A 16,360-nucleotide genomic window follows, 5' to 3' on the forward strand; every position below is an offset into this window, starting at 1 on the left:
GTTGTATTCTGATTAACCTCATGCGACAATCTTCTGTTTGTCCAGATAAAAAATCACATAAAAACTGAAGACACACTCCTTCCACTGTTGAATTTGTTGCAGTTACTTAACAATAAAACAAGTTTTCCTAATGCGTATCGTGTAGAGTAAATATACCCTCTTCCACTATTAGTCCACATCTTCAGGTGGTGTGGGACAAACTCAGATGGTACCTGAACACCTTTGTTATAACTGAAAGATTGAAAACAGGTCATGTCTACTAGTTCACATAAGTAGTATTGATATCCAAATTGATGCTGAAACCTTCCAATGGTTTTGAGTAGCATATAGATAGATTTTTTAAAACATATATTGGTAAGGCACAGGTATCTCATAAGTCTTATGTAAGATTTTATATCAGCTATTCTATATTGTGTTCAGTCTTTGGATATAATCAGGAATTATCAGTTGTACAACTTAAAATAAGAATGTAGGGATACTCTTAGGGCAAATGTCTTCTGAGTTTGTATTAGCCACCTTTGCTAATTTTAAAATAACTAATTTATTTGCATATGATGATTAGATACTGTCTAAATCTCATCTTTTTTCCCAGGTTATATAATCAGTTAGCTGAAGTGAGACAACAGAAGGAAGAGAAATCAAGACAAGAAGCCTATGCTAGAAATAGAGAAAGGGCAAAAGAGTTTCATAGGGTATGTTCTTGAAAATTTCTCCTTCAATCCTATTCTGTAATCAAAATACCTCAGTAAGAATACTATGATAAAAATCCTTTTACATAGCGTTCTATATGGCAGAGCTAATTCTGTTCTTTTAACATCCCATTAAAATGTATTAATCTTTCTCCTTTACATCCTGACCACTTAAAATAAGTTTACTAAGGAAAATTTATCTGATAATATATGTTGTATTTCTAATTTGCAAAATATAAGAAACAGGAAAAAAAAGAACCATAACTCTTCCCAGTGTTTCCCCCTTAGATGTAGGTAAATCAGTATTTTTCAATTCCTTGTTAGTTCTTCTTTAATGTAAATTTTAGACTCTCAAGGTTAGAAAGTACCTCAGAGGTCATCTAAACCAACCCTTACCTGAAGCATGATGGGGGTTGGTGGTGGTACAAAAACAGGCAAAAAACAGTACCTGTCTTCAAGAAGGCCAACTAGGTATTGCAATGGAGAGTGCTGGGCCTGGAATCAGGAAGACTCATTTTCCTCGAGTTCAAATCTGGCCTCAAACACTTACTAGCTTTGTGATACTGGGCAAGGCACTTAGCCCTATTTGTCTCAGTTAGTGGCTAGATGGCACAGTGGATAGAGTGCTGGGCCTGAGACACTAGCTGTGTGACTCGGAGCAAATCGTTTAGTCATGTTTGGCACAATTCTTCATCTGTAAAATGAGCTTGAGAAGGAAATGGCAAACCACTCCAGGATCTTTGCCAAGAAAACCGACTGAAGGGGAAAAAATATACTTATGGCCCCAGAAGCAACAAGCAAACAATTATGTACAAATAAGCTATATACAGGGTAAATAGAAAATACTTAAGAGAAAGAGGGAAGGCACTAGTACTAAGAGGCTCAGAAAAGGCTTTCAGTAAAAATTTTAGTTGGGACTTAAAGAAAGGCAGTAAGCGGAGATGAAGAAGGGAAGCATTCCAGGCCTCTGGGACAGCCACAGCTGAGAAGGGGAGTGTCTTGTTCAACATCTAGGGGATAGTAAGGAGTCAGAGGTGACACCTAGGTTATGAGCTTGAAGACTAGGAGGATGGTAGCCCTAAACAGCAATAGGGAAGTTGATGGGAAGAATGGGTTTAGGGAGAAAAGATGAGTTTGATTTTGGACATTTTGAGTTTAAGATGCTTATTGGAGGAACAGCTAGGTGGCGCAGTGGATAGAGCTCCAGCTTTGGAGTCAGGAGGACCTGAGTTCAATCCGGCCCCAGACACTTGACACTAGCTGTGTGACCTTGGGCAAGTCACTTAACCCCAGTTGCCTAACCAAAAAAGCAAAAAAAAAACCCAAGATGCTTACTGGGTATGTATGAAACCCATAACTAGAACATGACTAGAATGATACAGCTTATTCAAAAGGAACAAAATAGGGAAGAATAGAATGGATCAAGGCAGGGAAATTTAAGGACTAGAAGAGGAAAGTACTTGAAGATCATTGGACGCAAAAACAAAGTTATATTGTCATAGGAGGATACTAAATCCCAGTTTGGGCAGAAAGGAAATAGATGCATTTAGGAAACATCAAGGGCCTGACATGGAGGCATAATGTTGCAGGGATAAGCAACTTCAATTATTGTGACGCTTACCGGAAATAGTAAGACAAAAACAGCGTAATTTTGTCTTGTTTTCATCATCATTTCATCTCCCAAAAAGTGGAGCAGCCAGTGTTGGAAATATCTACTCTGAATTTGATTATGACCAACAAAGAAGAATGTTGCTGGAATGGAATGATGGTTACATTGCAGGGAAATGACCTTTTCATCTTAGAATCTGTGGTAATTATGAAGAGGAAATTTAGTCATATGCTAATGCAGACCCTAGATTTGGGAAAAGCGAATTTCATAGAGTTCAGAGGATAGATTGAAACCTGTCAGCTAAAATTCTGTAGGGCACACAATCTGGGATATGTGGAAAGATCTTAAGAACGACATTCTGAAAGTCTCAGATACTTAAATCCATGATCTTATTGACGTGGGTGTTCCTTTAAGGGATACAGATTGCAACTGTCATGTGCCATCACATCCTATGAGATGATTGTCCATATCCTCCCATGGTTTCACTACTAGATACTTTATCGTTTTTCTTTTGACATCACAAGAAATGAAATGAACCACATGAGCAGTTCATCAGTCATTCCTTGCTTTCACCTCAGGATCAGCCCATCTGATTCATAGCATTTTTCTTTGGTCTCATACAACTCTGGTTGTTCATATTTTCTTGTTCATAATGTGTTGTAGCCTGCCCACACTCTTCTTACACTTCTTCATTGACTTTTCTTGGGAATTGTTGTAAGAAGCTAACGTGGACACAAAGGACACATAAAGTTAGAACTCACCTCTTGGGAGGAACTCATTCCTTACCTTAAAGGAGAAAGAAGGTTCTCCTCTTATGCATTGACAACATGTCTTATGGTAGAGCTACTTGCCACATATAGCAAGGAGCAGGACAAATGAGAGTTGAGACAGGAAGCTGCCTTGATACCCGTTGGAAGCAGAGAAGAGAACTAGCTATGGATTAGCAGAGAATTAGCCCTAGCATTTGGAAGGTGAGCCATGAAGAGAGAAACAGGCCCAGGAATTCCAGCTAAACAACTTGCTCAGCAGAAGGAGCAGAGTGAGGAAGGAAGCAATCTTTTAGTGTGCTTACTATATGAAAGACTATACCTACTCTCAAGGACCTTATATTCTAATGGCACTTATATTCTATTGTAAACAACACACGAAGTAGGGTAAAAAGAAGAAAGTACCTGTTGCAAAATATAGTAGTCTTAAGGAAGTCAGAAGTCAGGAGCAAAATGAAGGTAGGCTGGCATGAGGCCCTTCACCAAATAAAGACTGCAAGAGGAATTCACCTGTAGGAGCCTTGCAGTAAAGCCATGGTGGGCTGTTCCAGGGGGAGAAGTCCCTGAGGTGTGAAGGAAGTTGAGGGATGAACCAGCAGCAGAGGGGACATGGTTGTGAAGTCTGGAAGAAGTCTGAAGTCAAAGTTAGGAGCAGAGCTGGGAGGAAAAAAAGACTACGTAGGACCACACAATAAGAAATATCTAACTTAAGCCCAGAACAGTGGAGAAACATTAGCAATTTTCCCACTGAAAGTAGATCACATACAAAATGCTCACTTTGTTGGTCTTTTTTTGTGTGAGGCAATGGGGTGAAGTGACTTGTCCAGGGTCACACAGCTAGTAAGTGTCAAGTGTCTGAGGCCAGATTTGAACTTGGGTCTTCCTGAATCCAGGTCCAGTGCTCTATCCACTGTGCCATCTAGCTGCCCCAAAATGCTCACTTTTATTTTACAATATTGGAAATGCTAACAAGTGCCTTCCCCCCCACCCCCTTTTGGATTCTGATCTGTGACTTCATCCACTTCAGGAGAGAAATTTTCACTAATAGTGCATATTGACCACTATCCTACAATTTAAAGTTTTAAAGTTGCCTGATACGCTGAGAAGATAAGCTACTTGCCCAAGCCAGTATGCAAGGACAGTAGGAGTTGGGGTGGGATTTGAACCCAATTTAACCATGGCTGTAAGGCCACCTCATTAGCAGTTATAAAAAGATAGGCAAAAAAGTGAAGAGTTAATACTGAAAATGAACAAGTCAGATTATTATGTCCAGAGGATATGATTGTTCACCTAGAAAATCTAGAAAGTACTAAAAACATTAATAGAGATAATAAATGAATTTGTCCTGATCTCATAGGATACAAAATTAACATCAAAATAATTTGCATTCTTTAGCAGTAAAACAGATCAAGAATACAAAAGAAGCACCTCTCAATGCATTCATAGTTAAAACCTTCAGAAAGGTTTGAACTTAGCAATAACTAGGACCAGTAAGCAATAAGGACAGGTATAAATGTTCAGTATTCATGGAAGAGTTGGATTGATATGAAGTAAGTGAGAATGTTTCCCTAAATTAACTTGGACATTTCTTATAATACTAACCAAAATATCAGAGTTTGGTTTTTTTTGTTTTGTCAAATTGCATCAAGCAATCAGTAAGTGCTTTTTATGTGCCAGGCATTGTGCTAGGTGATTAGCACAAATACAAAGAGTCAAACAGTCCATATTTTCAAGGAGCTTACATCCTGATTTGAGAGACAAGAAGTTCATATATGTATATGCAAAACACATACAAAGTAGTTTGGAAGAGAGAGCATTAACATTTGGGGGAATCAGGAAACTCTTCGTGTAGACGTTGATGGTTTAGCTGTGTCTTGAAGGAAGAAAGAAAACTTTAAGGTAAATGTCATAAAGGAATGCATTCCAGGTATGGGGGCTGGTCGTATGTGTGGCACAGAAGGCTGGTAAGGTTGGAAGCCAGTGTTCAGGAAGGAAGCAAGCATTTATTGGGGGCCTACTATATGCCCGGAACTATGCTAGCCACTTTACAGATATCTCATTTGATGCTCACAACAACCCTAGGATATAGGTGCTATTATTCTCATTTTACAATTCAGGAGACTGAGGCAAACAGATTAAGTGTATTGTCCGGTGTCACACAGCTAGTAAGTTCCTGAGGCCAAATTTAAACTCAAGAAAATCTTCTTGACTCTAGGCCCAGTGCTGTATCCATTGTGCCACCTAGCTGCCTGGGAAGCAGGGAAGATAATTTCTAGAGAGGTTAGAAAAATAGGTTGGGGCCAGCTTGTGAATGATATCAAAAGCTAAACAAGTTTATATGTGATTCCAGAAACAATAAGAACTACTGGAATTTATGGAATAAGGAGTGACTACAGGATTTTTGCTTAAGGAAAATTACTTTGGCAGCAGTTAGAGGATGGCCCTGGAGTGGGAAGGAATTGGGTGTTTAGGGCCTGAACTACAGTCGTAACTGTGAAGCAAGAAGGGATCTGATGGAAAAGATGTCTTGGATGTAGAATTGGCAAGATTGGACAAGTAATGGAATGATGTGGGGTTAGGGAAAGTGAGTTGAAGATAATACCAAAGTTATTAACCTAGGACATTGGAAAAATGGTAATGCCCTAGACAGAAGTCAGGAGGTTTTGAAGAGGGATGGATTTAGAGGGAAGGACACATGAGATCTCTCTTGTGCAAGTTGAATTTGAGATGTCTCTGGATCAGTCCAGTTTGATATATTAAATAGGTAATTGGTGATGCAGGATTAAAACTCAAGGGTGATGCTAAAGCTCAATACATTCACCTGTGAATTGTCTACTTAGGGATGATAAGTAAACCTGTAGGAATTGATGAATTCAACGAGAGATTTTATATAAGAAGAAAAGGTCTAGGACCGAGGCTTGGGGAGCACCAACAGTTAGGAAGCTTGTTATGGATGACTGAGAAGCAGTGCTCATACAAACAGTAGGAGAATCAGGAAGAGAGATGTGACGTGAAAAATCAGAAACAAGAATATCCGGAGGAAAGGGTGATCAACAGTGTCAACTGCCACAGCTCAGTTAGCCTTCTTAGCTGATAAAGTCTAATTCAGTTCTACTCAGCAAGCATGTATTAAACAGCCACTATGTGCCATGCACTGCATAGGACTATAAAAGAAAAAAATGGAATAGTTTCTGCCCTTGAGGTTGTATTCTACTGGGGGAGAGTATGTACATATGTAAGTATATACAAATTATATTCAAAATTAAATGCAAAGTAATTTGTGGAGGGGGGATGTTAGGTTACTGGTGGAAATTTGGGGACCCAAACATTATCACACACTGGGAGGCTTTTAAATATTTTGGGTGCAGGAAAAAACAACTCTAGTATACATTGCCTGACAATTTGTAACGCAGCCCAAATGGTGCAGGAGGGAGATAGGGGTCAGTTATATGATGAGAATGATTTGAGAGAGAAGGGAGAAGTTTGTGCTTATTTTTAGCCCTGACATGGCTTCTTGGCTTGTGTTGGAGACAGTGGGGTCAAGGATAGTGGGATTCAAAATGACCTACAGAATGGGGGCAGCTAGGTGGCACAGTGGATAGAGCACCAGCTCTGAGGTCAGGAGGACCTGATCCAGCCTCAGACCAGTCACTGGACACCTACTAGATGTGACCCTGGGCGAGTCACTTAACCCCAATTGCCTTAAAAAAAATTTACTTACAGAAGAATGGAGGAAAGGGAAAATGGGAAAGTTCCAGCTTCTTATCACTATTGTGGTGGAACATATTGTGGTGAAACGACTAGCAAGACATTGCTTTTTCAAGTTTATATCCCTATCACTAAGCACCCCTTGGGGTTTTGGTTTTGGATTTTTTGCTTAATTTGATTGGGAGTGGTGTTCTGGTAGAAACATGGTTTATTTGGCCTGAAGGATATGATTAACAGAGTAATGACTAACAAAGTATGAATGTGACCTCTACTTCTATAAATATAAAGCAGTTGCTTTTAGGAAAAAACAACAGGTTTCCTTAAATAGAGCAGTTTTCCAAGTGCAGTGCAGTAGTTTTGAGTGATTACTTTTTTGGTGTACTATTTTTTCCTTTCAATGAGATCTCATTTTAGGAATGCTGCTTATGTTTAAAGGAAGACAGCAGTAGAAGTCAAGTATTTTGACAACTTAACCTGCTTCTTGTGGTACTGCTACCCGCTGGTTACAGGTTATTTAGAGAAGTAATATAACATTAAAGGAAAGATTAATAGACTCATTCAGGAGGTGAGGGATTTTGTCCAAGCTCTGCTGTTAACTAGCTATGTGACCAAGGGTAAGTAACCTTAGATCTCTGAGCCTATTTTCTCTTTGTCATGTGAACATTAGATGAATTCTGCGAGCCAAGCAGATTTAGGTATCTGGGGTGAGTTAAACAGAAGTGATGTGATTATTTGCATAAGGGTAAATAAATCTGTTTTTGACCAGTTTTGTTTTACCTGCAGAAAACACTGGAGAAACTACGAGCAAAAACCTTCCACTAGGACAAAAGGACTTTGGATATTATTTCAGGATTTTATCCTGTACTACAAAATGCATACTTGGTTCTTTTAATTGACTCATGATATATACCTCAGATTAACCTGACTTGTAAATATTCCTTAAAAAAATATAATTCAATAAATTTTTATTACAAGTACATTTTTTCTAATGTTTTCATTCAGTCTTGGAGAACAATGGGATTTAAAGACTTTTCTATACTAAGTCCCTTCCTTTTCTTATGCTTTGGTAATTTTAGATTCTGTTGTTGGCCACACTTATTAAATCCTCTTTAAATTCATTCAACAGCCATTAAATCTACTGTTTGCAAAGAACTATGCTAGGTGTAGGCAAGAGTACAGAGATAAATAAAACATATTTCCTACCAGAGCTTCCAGTTTAGCAGGGACCACATACACAAATATTCAGAAACCATGTATTATGCAAAAACTAAGCTATACAGCATTATTAGAGAGCCACAAAATGATATGAAGGGCCAGAGAGAAAGAATTGAAGAATAAGGGAAAGATTCATGAAGGTGTTTGATTTTTTTTTTTTGTGAAGGTATTTGATTAATCCAATTTAAGCAAGTGCTTACTGAGTATAAGGCACTGGGAAAGATAAAATATAATCTTTAGACCTTGCTGTCAAGAAATTTATAACTAATAGAGTGTGAAGGGAGTATAATGGTGAGATATTTTGTGCCCCAACTACCACAAAGTAGCTGTGCAACTTTGGGCAAGTCCCTCAACATCTCTAGACCTCAGTTTAATTATTTATAAAAAGTGTTTAGATTGAATGATTTCTGAAGGTCTCTGATTCTGTGATCATGTAGACAAAAGTAAGATTGGGTGAGAATGGGCTGGGAAGCGACATACACAAACAACAGTGGTACCAAAGAGATCTGTCTGACAAAAAGGGTTAAGAAATTTTGGGGAGATCTTTTTCAGATTGGAAGAGGAAAGAAGGGGGAAAGGTCTGATTAGGTAGCACCAGAATTGAACATTGGTGAAAGGTAAGGATTTCAAAAGGTAGATATATGGGCAAGAGAGTAGGGAGGGACCATGCATGGGATAGCAAAGGAACAGATTGGAGAGGGCAAGATGAGGATGAGGGATAGAGAGTGGTCCAGTTAGGCTTGAATGTAGAGTCTTTGGGGGGGGGGGAATGGGATAAGGTTAGAAAGGTATATTAAAGCTTTGATTGTGAAGATGAGGAATTTATATTTAGTAAGCAATAGGGAAACCACCAAAGGATTTTGAGTTGAGGAATGACATGACTAGAACAGTGCATTAGAAGAATCCACTTGCAGATTGGAGAAGTAAGAGGTTGAAGGAAGGAAGATGAGTTAGGGAGGCTGTGTCATCTGTTTTTGCAAGAAGAGATGAAAGGGTAAATAACCATCCTTAATGAGAGTGGAAAGGAGAGAATACATGGGAGAAATTTTGGAAATCAGACAGGACTTGCCAACAGATTAGATGCGATATTTAGTGGGAAAGGAAGAGTCAAAGATGAGTAAGGTTATATTCCTACAGGAGTAGGAAGATGTTAGTGTCCTCAACAGAAATAGAGAAGTTTGGGAAGGGACAGGCTTGGGGGATAAGACAAACGTTGAGTTTGAGGAAGTATAAGAACATAAAGAAAAATAAAAGATGTAGCTCAGTTTATTGAGATTTAACGAAAATTAACATTTAGGGGTCATCTGTGTAGAAATTACGATTGAAGCTATTGGAGTAGATGAGATCTTCAAAAAGCATTGAAGGTGAATATAATATTAGGGGACATTTTAAGCACAGGATGAGGAGAGCCAACAAAGTAAATGTGTGCAAAGCTGGAGGACCATTAAGGTATAATGCAATGGAACCTGAGAATAAAGGATATATACCAAAGAGGACATAGCCCAACTAAAGGGCTATCATTTAAGTTGATCTATGCTTTGGATAGCATTCTCAATTTGAAGTGAAGAGAACATTTCCAAAAGGTTGGCTGCCCTAGGTAAAGAATTTGGTGGGGCTTCAACTCATGAAGACCAGCCCCAAAGGCATAAAGAATTACAAACTTCATTGACATGAGAGTACCCTCACTGATAAGATAGTGAGTAAGTACTGCAATAAGTCTTTTAGAAACCTGAAAAATCTGGCCTACCTGATCTAATGTTTAGTCTAACACACTTCTGTTACCTGCATTCAGCAGGAGATGGAGACTATGTGTTCTCATACTCCCAAGAGTCCTATAGCTTTTATTGATGTTAGCCCATCTTAACTTCTGTGTTCTACTGTATTTTGAAATTTTTTCCTGCCATTAATACCCTTGTCACTCCGTTCTTTTCGTTCATTATTCCTCCTTCCTTCTTTTTCTCAACCATTTATTTAACAGCTACTATAGCATACACTCTGATATGATCATGTGGACCCCTGACAGTGGTAGGACATTGGCAACTGTCCTTTTTCCTTGGTTAATAAAGTATTGCTGTCTAGTAGATAGACCAAATCAAGATAAACCTTACAGCTGCTTTGAGACAGAGCATTATTTAATCATCAGAGGTAAAATTAGTGGAATTTTGCTTCTTAATGTGTTCGCTTTTTAAATATTGGCATGCTATGTTGAGTTAATGGAGATGGGAGGCAGAAAGAATCAATAAGGGGATGAGGTTCTTTTTTCTTTGAAAAAGTTTCAACATGTCTGTTCCTTGGCAGTGTCCCTATTTATTTTTCTTGGGATTTAAATAGTTAAGTAAAATTGTTTTATTTTACTTTTAGAAAGTGATTTTTAAAGGCTGTTTTCTTACGTTGGTGATTCTTTGTTTAATTTACTATTCATGAGACAGAGTATCACAGAAGAGGCTGAGCTTTGAACAGCTCTGGTGACATTTGTATTACAGATGATGAAGGTTTGGAAAACTGTATCCAAAAGAAAAGCAAAGTGAGTGAATTAGCCATTTTCAAGTAAGGATAAAAAGCTTATAAATCCAATAACACCCCAACTTATCTGACATTCAAAAACACAACTGAGAACCAGGGAATAAGTACAAAAAGATAAATGAAACTAGGTGTCACAAAGACCAATATGGGTAGCATGAACACTTCAGTGAGGGAGCTGGCCTACTTAATCTCTAAAGTCTCTTACAGTATGTAATCTGTGCATTTTACTAATTTGAAAGGCCCTAAGACCTTTAGTCAGAATTGATTCACTCTTATTTTACATACTTCTAACAAGGATAGTTACGTGTTTTCCCAGTCAGCGGGCAGTGTTCTTGTCCGTGCTTTTTAGCCTGATGTTTTCAGCAATGTTTCAGATGGCTTCAACAAGGATGAAAACAGCGTTAAAGTCAGCTACTGAAACTTGAAAAGGCTACAAGCCAAAACTGAAGTTCAGGAGGAGTTGGTGAGTGACTTTTTGTTTGCAGATGATTTTATGTTCACTGCAGCCTCTCAGGCTGAGATGCAACAAAGTATGGATCAAACGTCAAGGCTAACTCAGCATTTGGGAGGCTCCAAAAGAATGCATGGGAGAGAAGAGGTATTACTGCCTACCAGACTAAAGGTCTGCAGAGCCATTATGCTGACCTCATTGTTGTATGCCTGTGAAACCTGGACAGTATACCAGTGTCATGCCAGGAAACTCATTTTCTTCCATTTGAATTTGTCTTAGCAAGATTCTGAAGATCACTTGGCAAAATAAGGTACCAGACACTGAAGTCCTCTCCCAAGCTGAACTGCCAAGCATTCATAGTCTGCTGCAAAGAACACAACTCCGATGGGCTGGCTGTGCTGTCCAAATGCCAAGTATGTTTGCCTAAAAGATATTTTATGGAGAATTCATACAAGGCAAGCACTCACATGGTGGTCAGAAGTAATACAAAGACACTCTCAAGGTCTCTTTGAAGAACTTTGGAATTGATTGTGAGACATGGGAGACACTGGCACAGGAAAGCTTAGCACAGTGTGCCCGCATCAAGGCAGGCACTGTATTCTGTGAGCAAAGCAGAATTACAGTAGCTCGATAGATATGTGAGAGGCGCAAATTTAGAGCCATCTCCACTCCAAATGTTCACATGGATTGTTTGTGCCTGACCTGTGGTAGAGCCTTCTGAGCTCATATAGGTCTGATCAGCCACAATTGGACACGCTGTACCTTGACCCCAGCATAGTGATATCATTTTGGTCTTCTTCAAGAACGAAGAACAACCACCAACCAATCTGAAAATTACTATGTTTGAAAACAAAAGGCATCAACTTCTTTTTAAAAATAATTTGTCTTTGTAAAAATAGTAAAAGTAGATAAAAAGAATCTAAAATGACCGTGTAATATTTGTAACTGGACAGCAAGTATGCTTTAATACCAGAGAAAATTCAGTATAAATCATGTTAAGAAGATACAAATAGACTGTGATTGTGCCATTTGATCATACAGAAGATTCTTTTATAAAACACAACATTAATGTATGTTAAAACTTCATATAGGAACAGAAGGATCTTTGCTTAGCGTAATAAAAAATATGTATTCAAAAGCACAAGAAATAGAGAAACACTTGGACAAAACCCTATAAAGGAAGGATGTTGTCTTCTGCCATTAAGACTTAATTTTAGCATTAACAAAAAAAGTGTGAAAACATTAATGGGAGAACATTGTTATTTCAGTCATTTCCAGTCGTGTCCAACTCTTCATGACCCCATTTGGGGTTTTCTTGGCAAAGCTACTAAGTGGTTTGTCATTTCCTTCACCAGCTCATTTGGCAGATGAGAAACTGAGGGAAGCAGGGTGAGGTGATTTGACCAAGGTCCCACAGCTCGCACGTGTCTGAACTCAGGAAGATCCCATCATGAAGAGAAATTTGTGGCTTTTTGAATAGGAGAGCAAGTTTTTTTTAAACTACTTTCTGATTCTTTGATTTAAGACTTCTTTCCTGCCTTATTCTCACCAATATCCAGATAGTTTAATTTCTTAAAATTAAACTTTTTTCTTCTGGCAATTCAGTTTATCATTTCAATCTGTTATGCTTCAGTAGAGCAGCTTCATTTACCCTTCTGCCTTGAGTACTCTCCCACTCCATTCTCTTTGCATTTGAGTTCTAGAACTGGAATCCAAGTCAATACTGCTATCGTTACTGGGAAGGTGATGTTAATAAATTCCCTTATGGTTTCATTCACCATCCTTCTGACTTCCCAAACCAAAATATCCCTTCTAGGCCTATCCCCTTCCTTGCCCTCCCCCAATATATGGGTTGTCTTCTGTTAGACTATAAGCTTCTTGAGGGCAGGGATTATCTTTTCTACTTATATTGCCATCATTTAGCATGGTGCTTGCAACATAACTCAAAAAAGCAAAGGATAGCAGTCATGACTTCAGACAAGGAAACAGTATAAACAGACGACAAAAAACAAACAGGGAAACTACATAATGTTTAAAACATCATAGCTAATGAATCACTATCAATAGTTAGTATATATATGCATTGAATAGCATAGCATCAAAGTACTTTAAAGGTGTGCTTTATGCCCAGCCATTTCTCTACTGATTCAGGAATATGAATCTTATTCTCAAGTACCATCTTCTTAACCTCCCACATCAGCTATTAACTAGCAGTGATGAAACCACTATTTTTGCCCTTGTGGTCTTTTAATTTCTTAATTAGGACTTCATATTCCCTAGCAATATTTCCTAGGTTCTTTATGGCAATATAATCTCACATGAATCAACAAAAATGATAATAGTGGATGTCATGTTTAACCAGACTTATGAGGGTCTCTATCATATACTAAGTACATGCCCTCAACACGACAACCCTTCCCTCCAGTGACATGTCAGGTCAACACAAGCCACCTTGATAGCCTTAAACAGCCTCCAACCACCACCATTCCACTTTTCTTTTCTGACCAGTTCTGGAAGAGCTTTCCCTTAATGACATCTATGAATCCTCATCATTTCATGCAGCACAAATACTTGTTTTCCCTTTGAAGGTTCCACCTTCTATGAGCAGAGTGTCAAACCTATTATGTAGCTCCAAAGGTTTAATGGTCCTTCACTTCCTCTTTCACATTTTTGCACTTTGGATAGCCTAAATTTTCTTCTTTTTTCTTAAGTGATTTGCTCAAGATCACTACAGCTAGTAAATGTCAAGTGTCTGATGCTGGATTTGAACTCAGGTCCTCCTGACTCCAGAGCCAATGTTCTATCCACTGCACCACCTGGCTGCCCCTAAGTTTGACAATGAAGTAGAAGTCTGATCATCTTCTACCTAAGACAATTCCCTTTTTAGATACTTTGTGTTTCCACACAGACAGACATGTGGGTGGGCAAACTTGCCTCCCTTCTAAATGATTCAGTTATTTTTTTAAAATACACACATACACACACACATACATACACATACATATTAGACTAAGCTACCTGAAGCTTTTTGACTGTAGAGTCATGAATGTAAGCCATCACCATTATGCATTTTTATTTTTTATATTCTGTATTCCATTTGATAATATCACAGTACCTCTTCTGCCCCAGGTTTGATGTTTTTCTTTGGCTGTGGACTGATTATAAAACAGCCTGTCTGCAATGCCTTGATCTATAGTTTCAAAGCAGTTGGAAATGCAATATTTGCTAAGTAGTCATGATGGTTTGATTTGTGTATAATGTGTATAATGGTGATCATTATTTCAGGAGTGATAATATTCAGTTTTATCCCATTTTAGTGGTATAAATGGTTCTGTATCTTCCCCTGCTTTGAATAGCTTTTGAATCAGTTTCTCAGTGCCATCACAAATGTATTAACTCTAGCATGAATGATGTCTTCTATAATCAGTTGGTCCTGTGCAACTGCTTTTCTCATCTCTGTTCTTTTTGGGGTGATTTCCATCTCCCCAATAAGCAAATTGGGACTGAGTCCTAGAGTGATGGCTTTGTTTTCTCTGATGATTAAGTCTTTTCCATTTTTTTGTTTTCTTTTTTCCATTTTCACCTTTAATTCCCTCATAATGACCTTGCTTGGATATCTTGCCAAGCTTTCTTTAAAATGGTTTTTATCCTCAATTGTTTCTGATTTATTAGATGGTACTCATATTCACTTAATATTTCATAATGAGCTCATATTCTATACCAGGGTTTTCTTCGGCTGCCGTCTATTTTGGCTTTGCAAGTTTACTAAAACTTCTTGTAAACTTGATCTCCTTGTTAAGGCAATTGATTTACATACAGCCATTAAAATTTGTTTAAAATTATCTTCATTTCTCTTGTACATTAGGTCATTTTTCATTATCTGACATTTGTTTAAATAGTTCAGGATTAGGTTATTTCAGTTATATGATATACCTTTTTCTCATTATTATTCTTTCTCCTAGATTTTTACTGATTGAGGTGTTTGCTCTGACCAGTCAGTGGTCTGACTACACAGAAAGGGTCATTCAAAGATACTATACTGGCACATCAATAATGAGCCTTTTTTCCTGTCAGTTAAAATATGATCAGTTTCATTTTTTATTTTTTACATTACTTGATGCTAGTCATGTCCAACACTGGTACCTACTGGTTTTTTTCTCTAAGAAAGTATTTATGTTCTGAGAGGCTTCTTTGTAGCCTTTAGCTTTTTTGTTGTTTCTCTTGACCCATACTTTTCCAATATGGTTCTCATGACCCACACCTATTCCCATCAACAATGAAGTCACCAAATAATTGATGTGATTGAAGGATCTTACCAAATTCTTTATAGTTTCGCTATATTCTCTTTAAGCAAATACTGGTACACAAGTTGTAATTTTTGTGGTAGTCTCTTTGAAAATACTTTTGGTTACTATAGTACATGATCACATTTTATGAAATAATATCCTATGAAATATGAAACAAAATCTTTCAACTCCTTTCCTTTGCCTCTCCAAGGATCACCTGTGAATTCTTTCCATTAAATGACCCCTGGGCAAGAATCTCACATTTAGTGTACTAACAGCTACGTTAAAGTTTTTAGATGACTTTAGAAAACCACAAAATACTTATCGTATGCAGGTAAGTGTGGTAGAATCTAAGGGAGGAGAGTGTATGTCTAAAGGACAGGTCTTTGAGGAAGCTTTATTCCTTTATAAACATTGGGTAACCTGTGTTTTGGATGGAAAGATTCTCAGCATGATGATAAGCTAATTTTGTCTTGTCCTTGAGTGGAGCAGCATGATACAATGAAGATGGGAAGAAGTTATTCAGTAAAAAGTAGAAAATGGCACTGGAGATGCTAAGAAATAGATTTGATGATAGTAAACCTCAAACACAGGGGATAGCCAGTGGAAACAAGGGTTAGTGCTGTTTGACATGACCAGTATTTAATCCTTGAATGGGGAGGCACTGGAGTTTATTAAGCAAGGGAGTGAAATGGAATTCAGGAAAATCGGTGGTTGAGTAGAAAAAAAGGTTAGAATAGAATAGGTAGCAAGCAAGGTTATAGGGGCCTAAACTAAGGTAGTGAATGTAGTAAATAATCCATTAAGTGGAGAATGAAGCCAAAGTTATTGACTGAATAACCAAGGATGGTATGGAATGTTGAATGAAATGCTTATAGATCAAATGGTGAGGTTTAAGGATGGAGAATGAAATGTTTATAGGAAAGAGCCAGAAGGTGACATGTATGAGCTCCTAAGGAATAGTTTGGTAACTGATAGGGCTAGTCACTCATATTACCTAATCTTTTGTCCTAAGTAAAACCTAAGATTGAAAAATCCGTTTAGAAATCATCTGTTCTAGCAATGCAAGGATCTAAGACATCTCCAAAAGTCTCATGATGGAAGACGATATC

The 16,360-nt window shown here is 37.9% G+C and overlaps 1 protein-coding gene across 6 annotated transcripts in view; it reads left to right on the forward strand.

Moving 5' to 3' along the window:
* Positions 1-7,706, forward strand: part of CEP295 (centrosomal protein 295) — an 88,930-nt gene extending 81,224 nt beyond the window's left edge. For 5 of the 6 annotated variants that reach the window (XM_027849363.1, XM_027849362.1, XM_027849366.1 and 2 more), the window contains 2 exons: positions 593-692; positions 7,557-7,706. In XM_027849363.1, coding sequence (XP_027705164.1) covers positions 593-692; positions 7,557-7,595 — 139 coding nt within the window. In that variant the 3' untranslated portion in view covers positions 7,596-7,706. Of the gene's footprint in view, positions 1-592; positions 693-7,556 lie in introns of those variants that run through there. The other variant, XR_003568023.1, reaches the window with a different exon arrangement.
* The last annotated feature ends 8,654 nt before the right edge of the window (positions 7,707-16,360 follow it).

Source organism: Vombatus ursinus, unplaced genomic scaffold (assembly GCF_900497805.2).
Source record: "Vombatus ursinus unplaced genomic scaffold, bare-nosed wombat genome assembly UNPS02007344.1, whole genome shotgun sequence".
Lineage (NCBI taxonomy): Eukaryota > Metazoa > Chordata > Mammalia > Diprotodontia > Vombatidae > Vombatus > Vombatus ursinus.